Consider the following 15940-nt stretch of genomic DNA (forward strand, 5'->3'; position numbering starts at 1 on the left):
TTCGCATGTGATCTGAGTTTTTAGTCTAGAAAATTCTGATGTGAGGGAATTTCACCTCTTGGTGGATGGTTTGCAAGGAAACATGCAAATCTTCCAGAGCAAATCAAATATTGTCTATGTTACAGTAAGAACCATTGTCAGCACCCTTTTCCTGCAGGTGGAGAACAAGGGGCTTGATAGGGATCTTGAGATAAATTTTCTCTTCTTGCTCACAGCCTTTGATAAAATTGGGGGTGGATATCTCTTCACCCTGCCTCAAGGGGGGTTCGAGTGGGGGTGGGGCCTTGGCTGCTAGGCGGGCCGATTTCGATGGGTGTTGCCCCTCTGTGCTAGCCAAGGCTTAGCATAGGCCTGGGGGGCAGGAGTCCTAGCCTCGAAGTTTTAAGCTTTCAGGTATGGCAGTTTGAGCCAGTGCGACCACTTTTTAGGTTATAAATAAAAAAATATATGTAATATATTGAATCTTTTATAAAAAAAATGTTTTCTCTTTATCTAAAACACAAAAACAATGGACAGGATGTCATGATTTTCAAAACCACGGATGTACGTCCTTTGTTGGGAGACTAAAATTGAGCCTACTTTCTGGTAGGCAAGATTGACTAGTAAATGAAGAGAGCAAGACAACTTTTTTTTCTTTTTTAAGAATTGTTCAAGAAAAAAATATCATCTACTTAACATTGGCTGGCCTCCATTTGATAAAACTCTTAGAAGTCCCCTGCCCATCGAGTAGTACACTGGGCTTCGACCTAGCAGCAAGAGAGGCCACCCATGAGTTTAGAACTTTTCATATGAACAAAAATGAAAAAATAATTAAAAACACACTTAAAGTTTGGGCATTAATAAGAACACACCTAAGTTTTGAAATTTTAAAAAAAATCAGCTAAATTTTTGCACCGTTAATAAAAAACAAACATTCATCCATTTAACCTAAGTTATCTCTTACCCAAGATGAGTTAAGAGAGTTAATTTACTAGTTAACCCTTAAAAACTCAAGTCTTCTTTTTTAGGTGTATTTTTTAAAATATGATATTAAAGGTAAAATGGTGATTTCACATCACATTTAACAGCAAACTCGGATGCAGTAAACTCATGGGCCTTTTTAATTAACCATGATCTTTTTGTGGTGCATTTTTTAAATTTTCCAAAACTAAAGTGGCTTTTTTATTAATCTCCAAACGTTAGGTTATTTTTAGACAAAAAAAGTTTGTCATTCATACAATTCTAACCGGGTCCAAGTGGAGTCCGCCCTTTTGTTGAAACATCCGTGGAGGGCAAGAAGGCAGCAGAGAGAGAGAGAGAGAAGCACCAGCATTCAGCAGCGGCGGCGCCACCACGACCACCAATAGCAATAGCGCCTCTCGGAGGAACTCACCAAATGGGTAGCGGTGGCGATGACGTTGGGAACGGAAGAAGCGTCGCTCAAACCAAAGCCAAAGCAAAACCATCACCAGCCTCCCTTAATCCCAACTGGGCACAGCTACAAGCGGTTAGCCATCTCTCTCTCTCTCTCTCTCTCTCTCTCTCTCTCTCTCTCTCTCTCTCTCTCTCTCTCTCTGAAGAAAACGTATTGGTTTGATTCTGTTTAGTACGTTATGTGGATGGGTGAGTTAAACTGTGTGTGTATAAACTTTGCTGCTTCAGAGACTCAAAATCAGAAGGCATAAACCAATCACTCATTCCATTCATTCCTCATCCTCCAATAGAACCCAAGAAAACGCTCTCCTAGGTAACAATGGACTGCGAACACGACCCCCCACCTCCCTTATTTCTTTCTTCCGTCTTTGTTTTCCTTTAGTCCATTTCGCAGATAGTAATCTTTAAGACGTTCTAATTTGCCAAGCTTTTGTTTTGGGGGAAACTGTTTTCGTAGGTAAACGTAAAGAAAGATCAGATGAGGAAGCCTCGTTATCAGCAGCGACTGTCCTAACCCCCAAGAATTCCGATTGCAGGTTGACCCCCGTATTTTGGAAACATTGAATTGCTTAACGATGATGATCCGTAAAACTTCTTTTTCCAATTACATATTGTTGCTCTTTATTGATTTTTTGAAGTTGGTTTCTACTTCTGTGCAATTCGAATAATTTTATATGCAATCTTTCCTTTTGAGATTCCACGGCTGAAGCTATACCTCTTTCCAAGTATTTTTCTACAGAATGAGGAGTTTCCCATGTCAAGATATCAAATATTCATGTTTGGAGTATAACTGACATTCTATTTGTCAGCACATTCTGTTTGAATACGAGGATACAATTGTTTGAAACACCTTAACTTGCTTTTTGTTGTGCTTTAGTTTGACAGATGTGGTTGCCATGGATTGTGAGATGGTTGGTGTCAGTTCCCAAGGAAATAAGAGTGCTCTTGGAAGGGTCACACTGGTATTCACTTCTATCTTTGATCTGAATGGCTTGTCCCTTTTCTTCTCTTTTAACTTTGGCTTTGTATTTATATATCCCATGGGAAGCTTGCATTTACTCGACAGTGTGAATGCCATGTTTCTTGGATATTTAGTTATATCTCTTTTCTCTTATGATCAAGTGGCCATTGTAAACTATTGTCTGATGTTTGTGTAACCTTATCAGCATTTGTGTCAACTACAATTGGTTGAGAGTATTCTTTTAGATTCTCTCCCTCTTGTTATCCAATGATGGACATGACAGAAGCAAGAGGATCTAAATTGAAACAAAAAAGTATGTCAAAAAGTTTGGGCTTCTTTGTTGCATGGGACGTTCTAACATTCTTCAAAAATCTCCCACTATCAAGTGAGAAAGTGCTTCCACAAAGCCGTTTTGGCAGGAAACCTAGTGTTTCCTAGGAAATTGGTTGGACACATCATTTGGGTATTTGTTTCACCCATGGTGGGATCCATTTTCATATTAACATGGGTCTTCCCCACCATTTTGAGTGAAACAAATGGGCCCTTGTAGATAAGTGATTTCTCCATCTTGGATCTTCTCTGCATAGGGAGGTATTTTCTCCCCTCCATTGAAGCTATCAATTTTACTAGAGGGGTGCATAGAAATATTACATCTACTTGAAATGATAAATATGTATAAAGGCCAACTAATATAAGCCATTGGATGCGAAAGTGATTGATTGGTTGGATTTGTTAATAAGGATATTTAACAAGGTCATTCTTTCATTTTGTTCCTGTATTGAATTTTGGCTCTATAACTTAAGTCTCATCTTAGTTTCTTCTTCTTCTTTTTTATTTTATTTTTAGCATTAGCATGCATGTTCTAAATAATTCGTATTAGTGGAGCTTTGCCCTATCCCAAGCATGAATAAAGGAGGAGGGTGGCAATTATAACTCCCATGAAATGAGACACGATTTTGCACACAAATACATGCATATATACATACACATAAATGTGCGTGTGTCTGGAGAGAGAGAGAGAGAGAGAGTTTTGTTTAAGGAAGATCAAGATAGCTTTCTTATGTCTAGTTTTAGCTGGTTAACTATGTAGTCAAAATGATGAGTATTAGTGCTTTGGCTCTTCTACAGGTGAACAGCTGGGGTAACATTTTATATGACGAGTATGTCCGCCCATTGGAACATGTTGTTGATTTCCGTTCAGAAATAAGTGGAATTCGACCCCATAACCTTAAAAAAGGTTAATTTGCTATATTTTGAAACCTTGTTTCTTATACCATGTCGTATTTGTGCTATGGATTTTTATTGATGGACCGCAATACTGTGGAATTCTTCACCAATATGGATCGGAAAATGTGCCATTTCAGCAAAGGATTTCCAAACTGTACAAAAGGATGTGGCTGCATTAATTAAAGGCAGGATCCTTGTTGGCCATGCTTTGCATCATGACCTTAAGGTAGAAGCATTTGATTTTCAGTCTCTGAAGGAATTTTTCCTAGTTTCTCTTAAGTTCAAACTATTGCTTATTTTATGTGCCACAGGCCTTGCTATTAAGTCATATTAAAAAAGACACAAGAGATACTTCTCATTATTTGCCCTTTAAAAGGTAAAGGTTGTATATTCATTTGATTCTCAAGTTTTCCTTAAACTCTTATCTTGACATTGCTGGCTATCTGGCTACATTCAGCAAGGAAGGGAAGACGAGAGCACTTCGTGATCTTGCACTTGAACATCTTGGAGTAGAAATTCAGCAAAAACAACATTGCCCTGTGAGCTATCTTCTATTACGAGTGTCTGGTGTGACTTAGTTTTTTAGTTTGATGCTTAAAGATGCAGCATGTCGTAAGAATGTCTTTGTTATTGTTAGTTTCTTATTGGGTTATTTTAGATATACAAGGGGCGTAATAGTTGTCCTTTTAATAGTGAGGTATATGTAGGTGCTTGTCATGTGTAGATGGAAGTAAGGACAACCTTTATGCATTATTTTGTGGCTCTTTCTCTTACCCTCATTTAATTCAACTTCTTTTACATCTGTTACATCTCCTTTTTTAGTTCCTTTTTTTCTTTTTCTTTTTCCTGCAATTGTTTCTAGCTAGGGATGTCAATGGTATGGGTTCAGGTTGGATGTGTGACTGACCTAAACCTGTTTACTCAGGTTTGGTGAAAAGAATTGAATCCAATTAAGTAATCAGTTTGGATTCAGTTACTCATGGTAGTATCCAATCGGATTTGGGTTCTTAGTGCAATCCGATTGGATTCTCCTAATTCTTCAAAAAGTTAACACCCATCAGCTTTGAACTTGAGATGTCCCGAAGCCTTGTGTCTTTCAACGAGCATAACTTCCCACCCGCTTATAATTTTGTGATAAACATGAGAACTTTTTTTCTGATAAAGACCACAAAGGGATCTGATACAAAAACGGATTTGGTTGTAATTTATGCAGTAGGATTTGCATTTGGTTTGAGTTTATTTATATTCCAGTCCAAATCCAAAACTGATTCCAAATAGGGCCCATCCGATTAAACTTATTCGGTAATCCCACATCCAAACCAAATCCGACTCGTTTACATCCCTACTTCTGGCCATCAAAATGTAGGAACTTAACATAGTGTCAGAGCACTCGTTTTTCAAAGTAGGTTAATTCATCTGTTATTTCATGTTCTAATTCATCAAGGTGCAATCATATGTTAGATATCTTTGACAAGTGCATCATAATGCAAATACAGAGGATTTTTGGAGGCTGCAACTGATCATCATTCAAGAGAGGTCTTTTTTTATGTGGTTGTGATTGTTATGTTCCAAATCTCGGACCTGGTAGAGACTTTGTAAGTTATTTTCTAGGTGAAAAAGGATATAAGTATCATGACCTAGTTTTTAGAAAGAGAGAATGTGCTAATGATTACTTTCTCCAAAATATTATATTGTTTCTTCTGACTCTAGTAAGGGAAAGCCTGACTGTAATTCTCAAGATGTGATTAACATACCTTTGATGTTTCCCACAATAAATTTGTCTAAGATTTCAAATAGTAGGGATACCTTAGATGTGTTTTTAATGATGATTTGTCCAAATTCTAACGATGGAAGATTTAAGTGGTTTAAAAGAAATGAAGATCTGAGAAAGAAAAGAGATGTGTTCATTGTTGGACTCGTCTTTTCAATGATGGCATACAGTGTCAATGAGTTGAAACTCATAGGTGCAAGTTGTTTTGACTCAATCTGACCCTGCAGATGTGTTCAGCATTGTCAATTTGTTATAGATTGACCCTTGGATCACATTTTTTCGACAAAAAAAAAATGTTTTTTGAGCTGTAAAAAATTGGTGCATTTATGACCATTGATTTTTTAATCATCAAGAAAACCTGTACATACACTGGATTCCAGTGATCGAAAAGTCTATCCCCACCAAACAGACCATGTAGATCATATCTATAAGGTTAGATTCACTTAAAAGAACACAAGCAATAAGATATTGCTCGCTTCAACTCGTTGATACCTTATGCACATCCACACCAGAGACTTATCCTATATATATATATATATATATATATATATATATATATATATATATAGAGAGAGAGAGAGAGAGAGAGAGAGAGAGAGAGTATGTGACACACACTTTACATATTGCGCATGCGGCTTTCTTTTCTTCCTCCCTTTTCTAAGTTGATCTTCAGTTTTTACAGTATTACATCTCCTCTCTTTGTGCTTTATTCTTTTTCCTTTCTTCAGAATTGTTCTCCAGCTCTGTTAGGTAGGAAGTTAGGTATCAAAAAGAAGTTGGAAGGATTGGTAATGTGAAAGCCCTCTCATTCCTGGAATTGGCAAATATGCATCTTAAAGGAGGTATTAACCAACTCCACTTTTGGGAGCAAATATGGAGTAAATGCCATAACTATCTCCTAAATTTCTCAAATTCCTCTTCAAACCTGTCTCAAAAAACTGTTGCTGGAGGAGTTTGAGCCATCTATAATCCAAATTCTGAACTCCTATCCCGACTACTGGCTCATAAACAGAGCTTTAACAACCCAAATATGATAACTTAATGCAACAGACCAACTATGTGCTTTGTGACTGTCTGATCCTGCTTTTGTGCTGAAGTTGCTAGTACTAGGGTGTCCTGGACCAGTTGGGTTCTGATGTTTGATAGGTATGTACAAATCCTGAGTGCACTGAGTCCCAGACTAAGTCACGGCAAATTATTGGTGACTTTGGCCACAACTCCTTCGATGGTCCCAAAGCTGAAGTTCAGTTGGTTTGATAAAGTTTTGATGTTTGACAAAATAACAAGCCACTGCATTTTGGTAAAATGGTTTGTTAAAATTCAGATAGAACCTCTTTGCATATGCTATGCATTTTCCGTCTCATCTTTCTCTTGAGAAGGAAATATTTCCTTGCACGATATAGCTCATTTCTTTTTGAAATTCCCCTTTTGAATATCGATTCTGAATCTGTCTTTGTTTCTTCAGAAACTCCCTTTTTTGTTGTTGTCAACAACGTGCATAGGAAACTTTTTTTCCTTATCCTGGTGTTTACCATGGAATTGCTTTTGTTGTTGTTGTATATAATTGATATTCTGATCGAGTAATACACTAATTTGCAGATTGAGGACGCCAGGGCTGCTCTGCTTGTGTACCAGAAGCATAGGAAGGAGTGGGAAAAGCATGTCAAGGAGCAATGGAGATTCAAAAGGAAGCAAAAGAAGCGTAAAACTGCCAAAAAACAGACTCAGAAAGCTTAGACAGCCTTTATATTGAACAAGATGAATTGGATGATAATGCAAATCTTGAGCATTTAAAGGACAGGCAGAGAAAACTTGCTGAACATAATGATTAGCTGTCCTGTACTCGGTACTGTTGAAAATACCTGCCAAGTAACTCATAGGAAGAAACTGGATAACTGAGAAGCCCTTTATTTGGGTATATTACTGGCTCGAAACACATTACTCTGTTTTGCTTCAACTATTTTGTATGATCAAAGGGCTTTGTTTGTTGTAGGGATTCTCTGACTGATTCCCTTAATTCATGAACGAATGACCGCTATCAATGTGTTTTTGCACTAATTCTTGATTCTTAGATGATGATTGAACACAACCTTGCCACTGAGTGTGTAATTCTTCATTCACGGGCAATCTTTTTGGTCGACTTTGAGATCTAATTGGATCCTTTGTCAGGACCAATGCTGCAAACTTTGATTAAAAGTTCTTTTTGCCGCATCTACATGGAATGATGTTAGAGTGGCAAACAGTAAGACCTAACGAATGAAGCCTGCATTTTGTTCTAGTACTTTCATGGAAACCAGGATCCTTTATGAAATGTCAGAAAAACTACCCACATTTTTAGGGGGAAGATGTCATCGTTGCTTTTATGGCAGCAGACTGCTTGCATGGATTATTTTCACAACTCAACAACTTGGCCTCCAATTCTTCTTCCTTGCAGAAACTAAAAGACCTTTGATACAATGAATCCGTATGTCCAACCGGATTCAATTCTGTTTAGTTGCATTTGGTAAGCCAAAATCATATCCGACTGAAATCAGATGCAGACATTGTTTTGATCAAGGTTACCAGACTAAGAAGTGGAATCGAGAAACAAAACTAGAAGTGAAAGCGAGAAGGGAGATATTTTAAAATTTATAAGAAGCGGGGAATCGAGGAATCAATTTAAAAGCGAAATAGGAATAAAAGAGGAAGTGATATAGGGTCAAATGGTAAGCAAAATACAAATCAAAAGAGAAAAATAAAAATGATTATTCTTAAATTTTGTGATTTCATAGTATAAGAATTAAATTCTTTTCAAAATCTAAAAATGAAGGTTGCTAATTTAGAAAAAGTACATGAGAAGTGAGTGGGAAGCATGAAGGGAAGCGCCTGAAAAACATAAAAAGAAGCGTGAGAGAAGTGTAAAAATAATGTAATAGTGTGAGAAGCTTTGGAAAATTGAGATTCTTATCAAGTTTCAGAAGTGAGTTTCGCGCTTCTGAAACTAGTTTCAGGGAAGCGTGTGCCCCCACCTATCTATAAAGCTTCTGGTAACTCTGGTTTTGATTTTTTACTATTGAATCTGACAAATATCCGAGTTTGATTAATATCAAAATCCATTTACATGGAAAAAAACATATCCATTTAGCCAACATCTGATCATTCGAACCGTTTACACCCTTACTTATTTCTATTGGAGGGACCTGATAGATAGCGGTCTTACTGCTATAATGAGGTGCAATGCACCCGTTGTAGCATTCAATTCATGGACGTGAACAGTTTAGATGCATTTAGGATGTTGCATAATTGGAGTAAAGTCAGATTCAGATTCGGTGGGAAATGCAAATACTGAATCTGGATCCAAGTAGCTTAAATATCTAATTTGATTTGCTTTTACATGTAACCAGGTTCAGATATCTGTCAAATTCAGATTCAAGTTTAGGTTTGGATTCAGATCCGGCTGTAAAATAATGTATAGGATACAAATCTATTAATTGGATGATATTTACTGCAGACTCGGTGCAAACCCAAGCCAGTAACGTCCTTATCTATCCATGGATACTGATTTACTAGCCTTTGACCCCTTATATAAACTGACCTAATAGACTGATTTGCTTTCAGTTTGAGTTTACTGAATTTATTTGATTTTCATAATCCAATATAAAGAACATTGACGGTGTCAACCAATACAAGGTACAAAATACTCTGAAATTCCCTGAAGGGGCGTTTGATTACCCCGATATCTCTTAGGAGATCCTTGAACACAAGGATCCAACCTCCATGCAAATGGAGGATCTAAGCACCCAAGATCTAAGATTCTAGTTTTACGCCAAAACCTCCCCAAATCCTCCGATTTCAAGTCTAATGGCCAGGGGTCGTACTAGATCCTCGGAACTCCAGTCAAAATCACTTGAATCTCGGACTCCATGGATTCAAACACAGTTCAGGGCAAAAAAGGTATTCTCCACTTCAGTCTAAAAAAATTGAAGGCAAGCTGCTGTTGGGCAGACCCTCACCAGTTATTATTCAACGTACCACTGAGTTTTGAATCTGCAACGTCCCACCACAAGGAGAAGTGCACTGACAGCTCCTACATGGGGACCCATCGGTGTCGAAACTTCATTATATCTAATTTGGTAGCTTGCTTTGGTATCACAACTAATACTAATCGACTAACCGAACAGACAAATATTGCATTTTAAAAAAAGAATAATCACTAACCATAGAGCCCACCACGGTCCGGCTCATCTTGTAAGATTTATCTTGCAAGGGTGACTTATAAATATTACCAAGCTGAAAGGACATCACAAGTTCAAAATCCGCAGGTGCATAACACTTGCCATGAGGCTGAAGCTGTGTTTACTCTCTGGTGGGCAAACGAGATTTCGAGCCCGCAAATAAGGTGGTTTTTCTCGCTTACCAAGAAAAAGGAAACTCACTAACCAAAGAAATACTGACAAAAGCATAAAAAATATAAATGGATATTTTCATTTGGTGTCGCACCTTCGGACTGTTCATAGAGTCACATGTTTTATGAAGACAGTTTAGGACCTATTCTTTACCCAAAACTGTCAAATTGAGACCTCAGTCAAAGGTTAACCGAGCATAATAAAATAGGCAAAACATACCTTCCCAAACCAAAGGTTAACAATGATACTTTATATGAATATTAACCATGAAAATAACTTTAGGTCTCCGACAGTTTCATTGAAAAGATAGGCCCTGATATCATTTCACAAAGACCGGATCGTTTTTAGAAGATCAAGCAAGGTTCCAAAATGGAAAATAACAACCACCACCCCCGCCAAAAAAAATAAGGATAATAGGATATCAAGGACACTGACATGGAGGTAGGGCTGGAAAACGAACTGAACGAGCCGAGCTTGAAGTGTTCAAGCTTGGCTCATTCTTGTGACAAGCCAAGCTGAGTTAGAGAGCATAATGAGCAGAGCTCGAGCTGGCTTGTTTAAAGAAAAAAATAATACTTTAAGAGTTTGAAGAAATAGGATTACAAAGAAATGCATTGTTTTAGAGCTAGGAGTAACAAGATTTCATCATTAAACCTATTTTTTTGCAAATCAAATAGTTCGATCATATATAACTTTCACTAGTTAACAAGCCGAGCCAAGTACCTTTTGTTCATATTCAGCTTGCTGAGCATATTTTATGAGTTTGAACGAGCGCCGCCTTACGAGTTGAACATGAGCTGAGACACGAGCAGCTCCGCTTGTTTCTCAGCCCTACATGGAGGGATGATAGGTAGAAGCAGGCAGATGTGCTAGTAGAAAGAAGAGAGAGCAATTCCCTTTGTGCATATTTAAACATGAGAATGGTTGTCGATAGTCCAATAAAATACAAAGTGCCGCTAAATAATGCATATCCTTCCTCCTACAACTAAGCTTTTTGACCCCACTTTCGCGTCCATGACATAGTTGTCATTTGCGAGCCTCTGTTTTCTTCAATTCTTTGGCTGAAAGAACATATGAAATTAAGTTTAAGACCACATCCAGATAGAATGGTATCAAAAGAAATGCACAATGCAGACATACCAGTTTTTTCTTCTTCTCGTTTCTTAGCTGCATCGGCCCTTTGTTGTCGTATTAATTGTAATCGCTCTGAATACCACAAAGAGAAATTATCATGTCAAAATATATGCACTAACACCAACTATATATAAGTACTTGAATCATGGCTACTAACTCAAAATTAATATGCTCAAACGCAAAAACCATTGAAGTACCAAAAGATAATGCAAACTTGGAGTAGAAAGCCAAAACATGACAAAATATCTAAAGAATGTTAAATGTATGAAAGGAAATTTCTCATAGCCAAATCAAGAATTGCACGGTTCAAAGAAAGGATGTTTTATCTTTATGACATACACAGGTATGGATATGATAAAGATACAGGATAGATGCAGCAATTTCATGGAAAGTATGGATACCAAGATACATTAGTGCGATGTTTAGATGAATTATTGACAATTATAATATGTAAGATAGTACATAGTAGAATATCAATGAGTGAATATAGTGAAGAACTCCAAAGCCCTAACATTAGAAGCATAAATTATCTTCCAATCTTCCAAAGTTCTAACAGTCAAATACTGAAGAGATGCAAATAAAGCCATGTCCATGACAAATTACAAAGAGAGAAAATAAAGATGCAACACAAAATGGATGGTCATGGTCGCATTATACAACAAGAATGAATGTGTGTGTGTGTATCACCATGCAAGAATGAATTAAACAGCCCCTTATGCACCTTAAAGATGGATGAAAATGATCCCACATAATAGGTACAGGTCTGGACTGAGATCCAAAACTGGTATGACCTATACCCATGAAGTACCAGTACCTGTGTCATACCATATCAACATGGATACAAAACCATTCTGGAAGTACCCATGTTGCATAGCCTAAATAACAGTTATTAAAAAAAAAAATAGACATAGAGTATACAACAATAAGATAATTAGAACAAGTCTCATTTCTGTAACCAACATAGATGCATAAAAAGCATTGGCGGAAAACAACGATGATGACACCATAACAAAGGGATAAAACCTATGTCACACGGACTCGGCTAGCGGGTCGACGCACCCACGTCGACAAGCCCCGACACGGGGCGGACACGGTCAACGAAGAGTCGGACTCGGTCAATGCACCGGGGCCGAGTCCGTCCACGTTTTGGAATTGGTCAACATTGACCGAGTCTATATTCATCCATTTTTTAGGGCAAAAAACTAAAAAAAATGAATATATATATATATATACTGTGTGCACAGTCACAGTGCATAGTCACAGACAGTGCTGTGTGCACAGCACAGTGCACAGACTGTGCTGTGTGCACAGTCACAGACTACACTTTTTTTAAAAATATATATAAATATATATAGCCGAGTCCCCGTGTCCAAAATTTTTGAAATTGCGCCACACCCGTGTCACACCCGCACCCATGTGACATAGATAAATCTGAATTCCAACTTTTCAATCTCTGAGTATTCCCCTACAAGCCTAGAGGATTGAAGGTTAGGTTAAAATTTCTGGTAATTGCAGGTGCCAAAACATTGCAAGATTAGGTACATCCAGATCACTATCCAAACAAATCTACTTATCACAATTCCCGCTTTGGTGTATCATGTTACAGTAAAAGGATCCATTGATTGTTCTAGAGAATTAAAGTGCTGACCTATATGAATTGCCAATAGTATCCCCATCATGGTGACAAAAGTTTAAAACGGCAATTTCTCGGCAGTGAATTTCTCGGGAGATTTTCAACTTTTTGAATATTGCTCGAGTTTTTTTCGGCAAAATCTCGGGAAAAATTAAAAAATCAAATAAATTCTCAAAAAAATCTAAAAAATAAAAAAATCAAATAAATGACCGAGTGTTCTTCAAGACAGTCACAAAAAGAAAAAATGCTCACTACTGATGCAAAAACTATCCAGCATCTATAAACAAGAAAGCTGCATCAATCATTTTGTCCAATAATTCAACACCCAAGATCAGCTTCTATCATTTTCACCTCCACTGCAAACCACTCAATCGATGCCCATTATGCTGAAAGGTGTTCTGAACCCTTTGCTGTCATGGAATACTCTGTTGAGCATCAAGTGAGTCAAGATTTTAACACTACAACCCTCTATTACCACAAGATGAAATTATAGAAGAATCGATTTCTGGATCATAGAGACCATTTCCTAAATTCGTTATTGAAAGAAGAAATTGAAAAGCAAAAAGGATTTAGAAAGTATCATCCCACCATTTTATTAGTATCTTCTCTGTAATACAATAAAACAATAAAACCCCTGAAAATCCCTAAGAATCTGTAGGCTCAAAACAATAAAACCCCTGAAAAACTACAGAAAACGTAACTAATCTGCAAAAAACGTAACCATAAAAAAACTAAGAGAGAGATGAACCTGTTGGCTTTGCAGACTTGTAGTCGGACGGTTGTTCACAGCGTTGTTTTTTTTGCAAACAAGTGGGAAGGGTTTCAAGGGTTTTTGCAGTCGGACAGTTTTTGCAAACATGCTAGAGTAGAGTCTAGGGTTTCAAGAGTTAAGTCTGACTCTTAACCGTTAAGACCGTGGAAAATAACGTGACAAAAAACTAGCGATATTATCGCGAGAAAATGTCACAAACCAAAAATCTCGCAAGATTTTGTAAATCTCGCGAGATTTCACCGTTTAAAACGTTTACAAAAAATCTCGCATTTTTTCGCGATATTTGTCACCATGATCCCCATAACAGCCTTGCTTCAACCAATGATGTTCTTCCTCAAAGTTGGGAAAAACTAATGCATCTAGGCCTACATATTGATGCATGATAAACAAAATCTGGAAAGCATAATACATATTGGACAAGGTTAATAGTCAGATGGACATATCTCACTTTGGCTATTGTCATATATTCAATGATGAAGACCAAGGAGAGCTGCCCGTCAGACACCCAACCACAAAATATCTCATGCAACAGTAAGATGGAGAATGACTAGCCGATTTTGATCATGCATACACATCTAGTTGGAAAACTAAGAGCATGACAATTATTCCCGAAAATCTTACCTAAATCTTTTCTAGCTTGTTCTGTTTTTCCCTGTTCCTGTAGCCTCATATAACGTTCATGAGCTTTTTGTTTCTCTATTTCTTCCCTGAATAACAAGAGAAAAAGTTTAAAAAATGGAGCAACTCAACATGTAGTGACCATAGAAAATTATCATCTTATGTAACATAAATTAGACAACTGCTTAGCATAAACAGAAGATATGACAGAGGTTACATCCAGCGACTACAGAAGATCCTCACATAATATTTGAACAATTTTTAATTGGCAGAATGCCTAATAAGCAGCAGTTCACCCCCAACTGCAACAGAAGTTTGTGTGCATGCACACACACACAAACCTTGGGGAATGCCCCTCGACCCCATCCAAGTTAGGCTAGAAAAACAGGTAGAATACAACAACAACAACAACTACGCCTTCATCCCAAAACAATTGGGGTCGGCGATATGAACCAAAAAAGAAAATCATTCTGGGTCTTCCACATGAATCCTTCTCCTCCAATCATTTATATCCAATGCCATGTCCTCGGTGAGGTTCAAAGCATTCATATCCTTTCCTATCACCTCCATCCATGTCTTCCTAGGCCTACCCCGACCTCTTTTAACTAATATATTTTCCCATTTCTCCATCCTTCTAACTGGAGCATCATTAGGCCTTCGCCGAATATGTTCAAACCATCGTAAACGATTCTCTCTCATCTTATTTTCAATGGGTGCAACGCCTACCTTCTTACGTATCTCCTCGTTCCGAATTTTATCTTTTATTGTATTTCCACACATCCATCTCAACATACGCATCTCAGCTACACTCATTTTTTGAATATGATGTCTCTTGGCAGCCCAACATTCCGTACCATATAGTAAAGCGGGTCTAATAGTCGTCCTATAAAACTTTACCTTCAACCGCAATGGCATTCTACGATCGCACAACGCTCCAGTTGCACTTTTCCATTTCATCCACCCAACCTTTATCCTATGATTTACATCCCCATCAATTTCTCCATACTTTTGAATGATAGATCCCAAATATTTGAAACAATCATCCACAGGTATTTCTTACTTACCAAGCTTCACTACACTCCCATCACTACTTCGTTGCTTACTAAACCAACATTTCATGTATTCTGTCTTACTCTTACTCAACTTAAAACATCTTGCTTCCAATGTCTGTCTCCATAATTCTAACTTAGCATTAACCCCAGCTCTAGACTCATCAATCAAAACAATATCATCAACAAACAACATACACCACGGCACATTTTCTTGAATTGATCTCGTAAGTTCATCCATCACTATAGCAAATAGGAAAGGGCTTAAAGCAGATCCTTGATGTAACCCAACCGTTATAGGAAAATTGGTTATCACCCCTCCACAAGTGCGAACATTGGTTACTACTCCTTCATACATATCTTTAATTATACTAATGTACTTGAGAGGAACACATGTCTTCATCATTGTCCACCAGAGAACGTCCCTAGGTACTCTATCGTAAGCCTTCTCCAAATCAATAAAAACCATATGCAAATCTTTGTTCCTCTCTTTATTTCTCTCAATAAGTTGTCTAAGAAGATGTATAGCTTCCATAGTTGATCTTCCAGGCATAAAACCAAATTGATTCTCCGATATCATGACAACCTTCCTCAACCTAGACTCAATCACCCTCTCCCAAAGTTTCATAGTATGACTCATGAGTTTTATACCACGATAGTTTGTGCAATATTGTATATCACCCTTATTCTTATATAGAGGCACCAAAGTACTCTTCCTCCACTCATTAGGCATCTTATTTGTCCGCCAAATCTTGTTAAAAGGATTTGTCAATCTTGTTAAAAAGATTTGTCAATCATTCTAAACCTTTCTCTCCCAAGCATTTCCAAGCCTCGATAGGTATACCATCTGGGCCAACTGCCCTTCTTGATTTCATTTTCTTCAAAGCCTCAGCAATTTCTTTCTTTTGAATCTTGCGCATGAAATCATGATTCATCTCATGAAAAGGAATGGAGAAGTCTTCAAGATCTTGAGCATG

The 15940-nt window shown here is 37.5% G+C and overlaps 2 protein-coding genes across 3 annotated transcripts in view; one reads left to right on the top strand and one right to left on the bottom strand.

Moving 5' to 3' along the window:
* Positions 1-1281: 1281 nt before the first annotated feature.
* LOC149843651 (uncharacterized) lies at positions 1282-7427 on the top strand. Of its 2 annotated transcripts, XM_089999994.1 has the most exons (9): positions 1282-1486; positions 1642-1726; positions 1871-1949; positions 2291-2375; positions 3503-3611; positions 3739-3827; positions 3913-3977; positions 4059-4140; positions 6972-7427. In XM_089999994.1, the coding sequence occupies exons 1-9, from the start codon at positions 1376-1378 to the stop codon at positions 7107-7109; spliced, it is 843 nt and encodes a 280-aa protein (XP_089856120.1). In that variant the 5' UTR covers positions 1282-1375; the 3' UTR covers positions 7110-7427. The 2 variants fall into 2 exon arrangements, with proteins under 2 accessions (XP_089856120.1, XP_089856121.1); XM_089999995.1 differs by lacking the exons at positions 1642-1726; positions 1871-1949 and having other exon boundaries at positions 1284-1486; positions 6972-7253.
* Positions 7428-10630: 3203 nt separating this feature from the next.
* Positions 10631-15940, bottom strand: part of LOC149843652 (uncharacterized) — a 44622-nt gene continuing 39312 nt past the window's right edge. The window contains exons 6-8 of the mRNA XM_089999996.1: positions 13918-14003; positions 10898-10963; positions 10631-10818 (exon numbers count right to left, since the gene is read on the bottom strand). Coding sequence (XP_089856122.1) covers positions 10784-10818; positions 10898-10963; positions 13918-14003 — 187 coding nt within the window. The 3' untranslated portion in view covers positions 10631-10783. The remainder of the gene's footprint in view (positions 10819-10897; positions 10964-13917; positions 14004-15940) is intronic.

Source organism: Nuphar pumila, chromosome 3 (assembly GCF_984573655.1).
Source record: "Nuphar pumila chromosome 3, dmNupPumi1.hap1.1, whole genome shotgun sequence".
Lineage (NCBI taxonomy): Eukaryota > Viridiplantae > Streptophyta > Magnoliopsida > Nymphaeales > Nymphaeaceae > Nuphar > Nuphar pumila.

Coding starts and splice junctions, on each gene's coding strand:
- LOC149843651 (XM_089999994.1), top strand. CDS start 1,376: ATGGGTAGCGGTGGCGATGACGTTGGGAACGGAAGAAGCGTCGCTCAA. Junction 2,376..3,502: donor CTCTTGGAAGGGTCACACTG/GTATTCACTTCT, acceptor GCTCTTCTACAG/GTGAACAGCTGGGGTAACAT. Junction 3,612..3,738: donor ACCCCATAACCTTAAAAAAG/GTTAATTTGCTA, acceptor GTGCCATTTCAG/CAAAGGATTTCCAAACTGTA.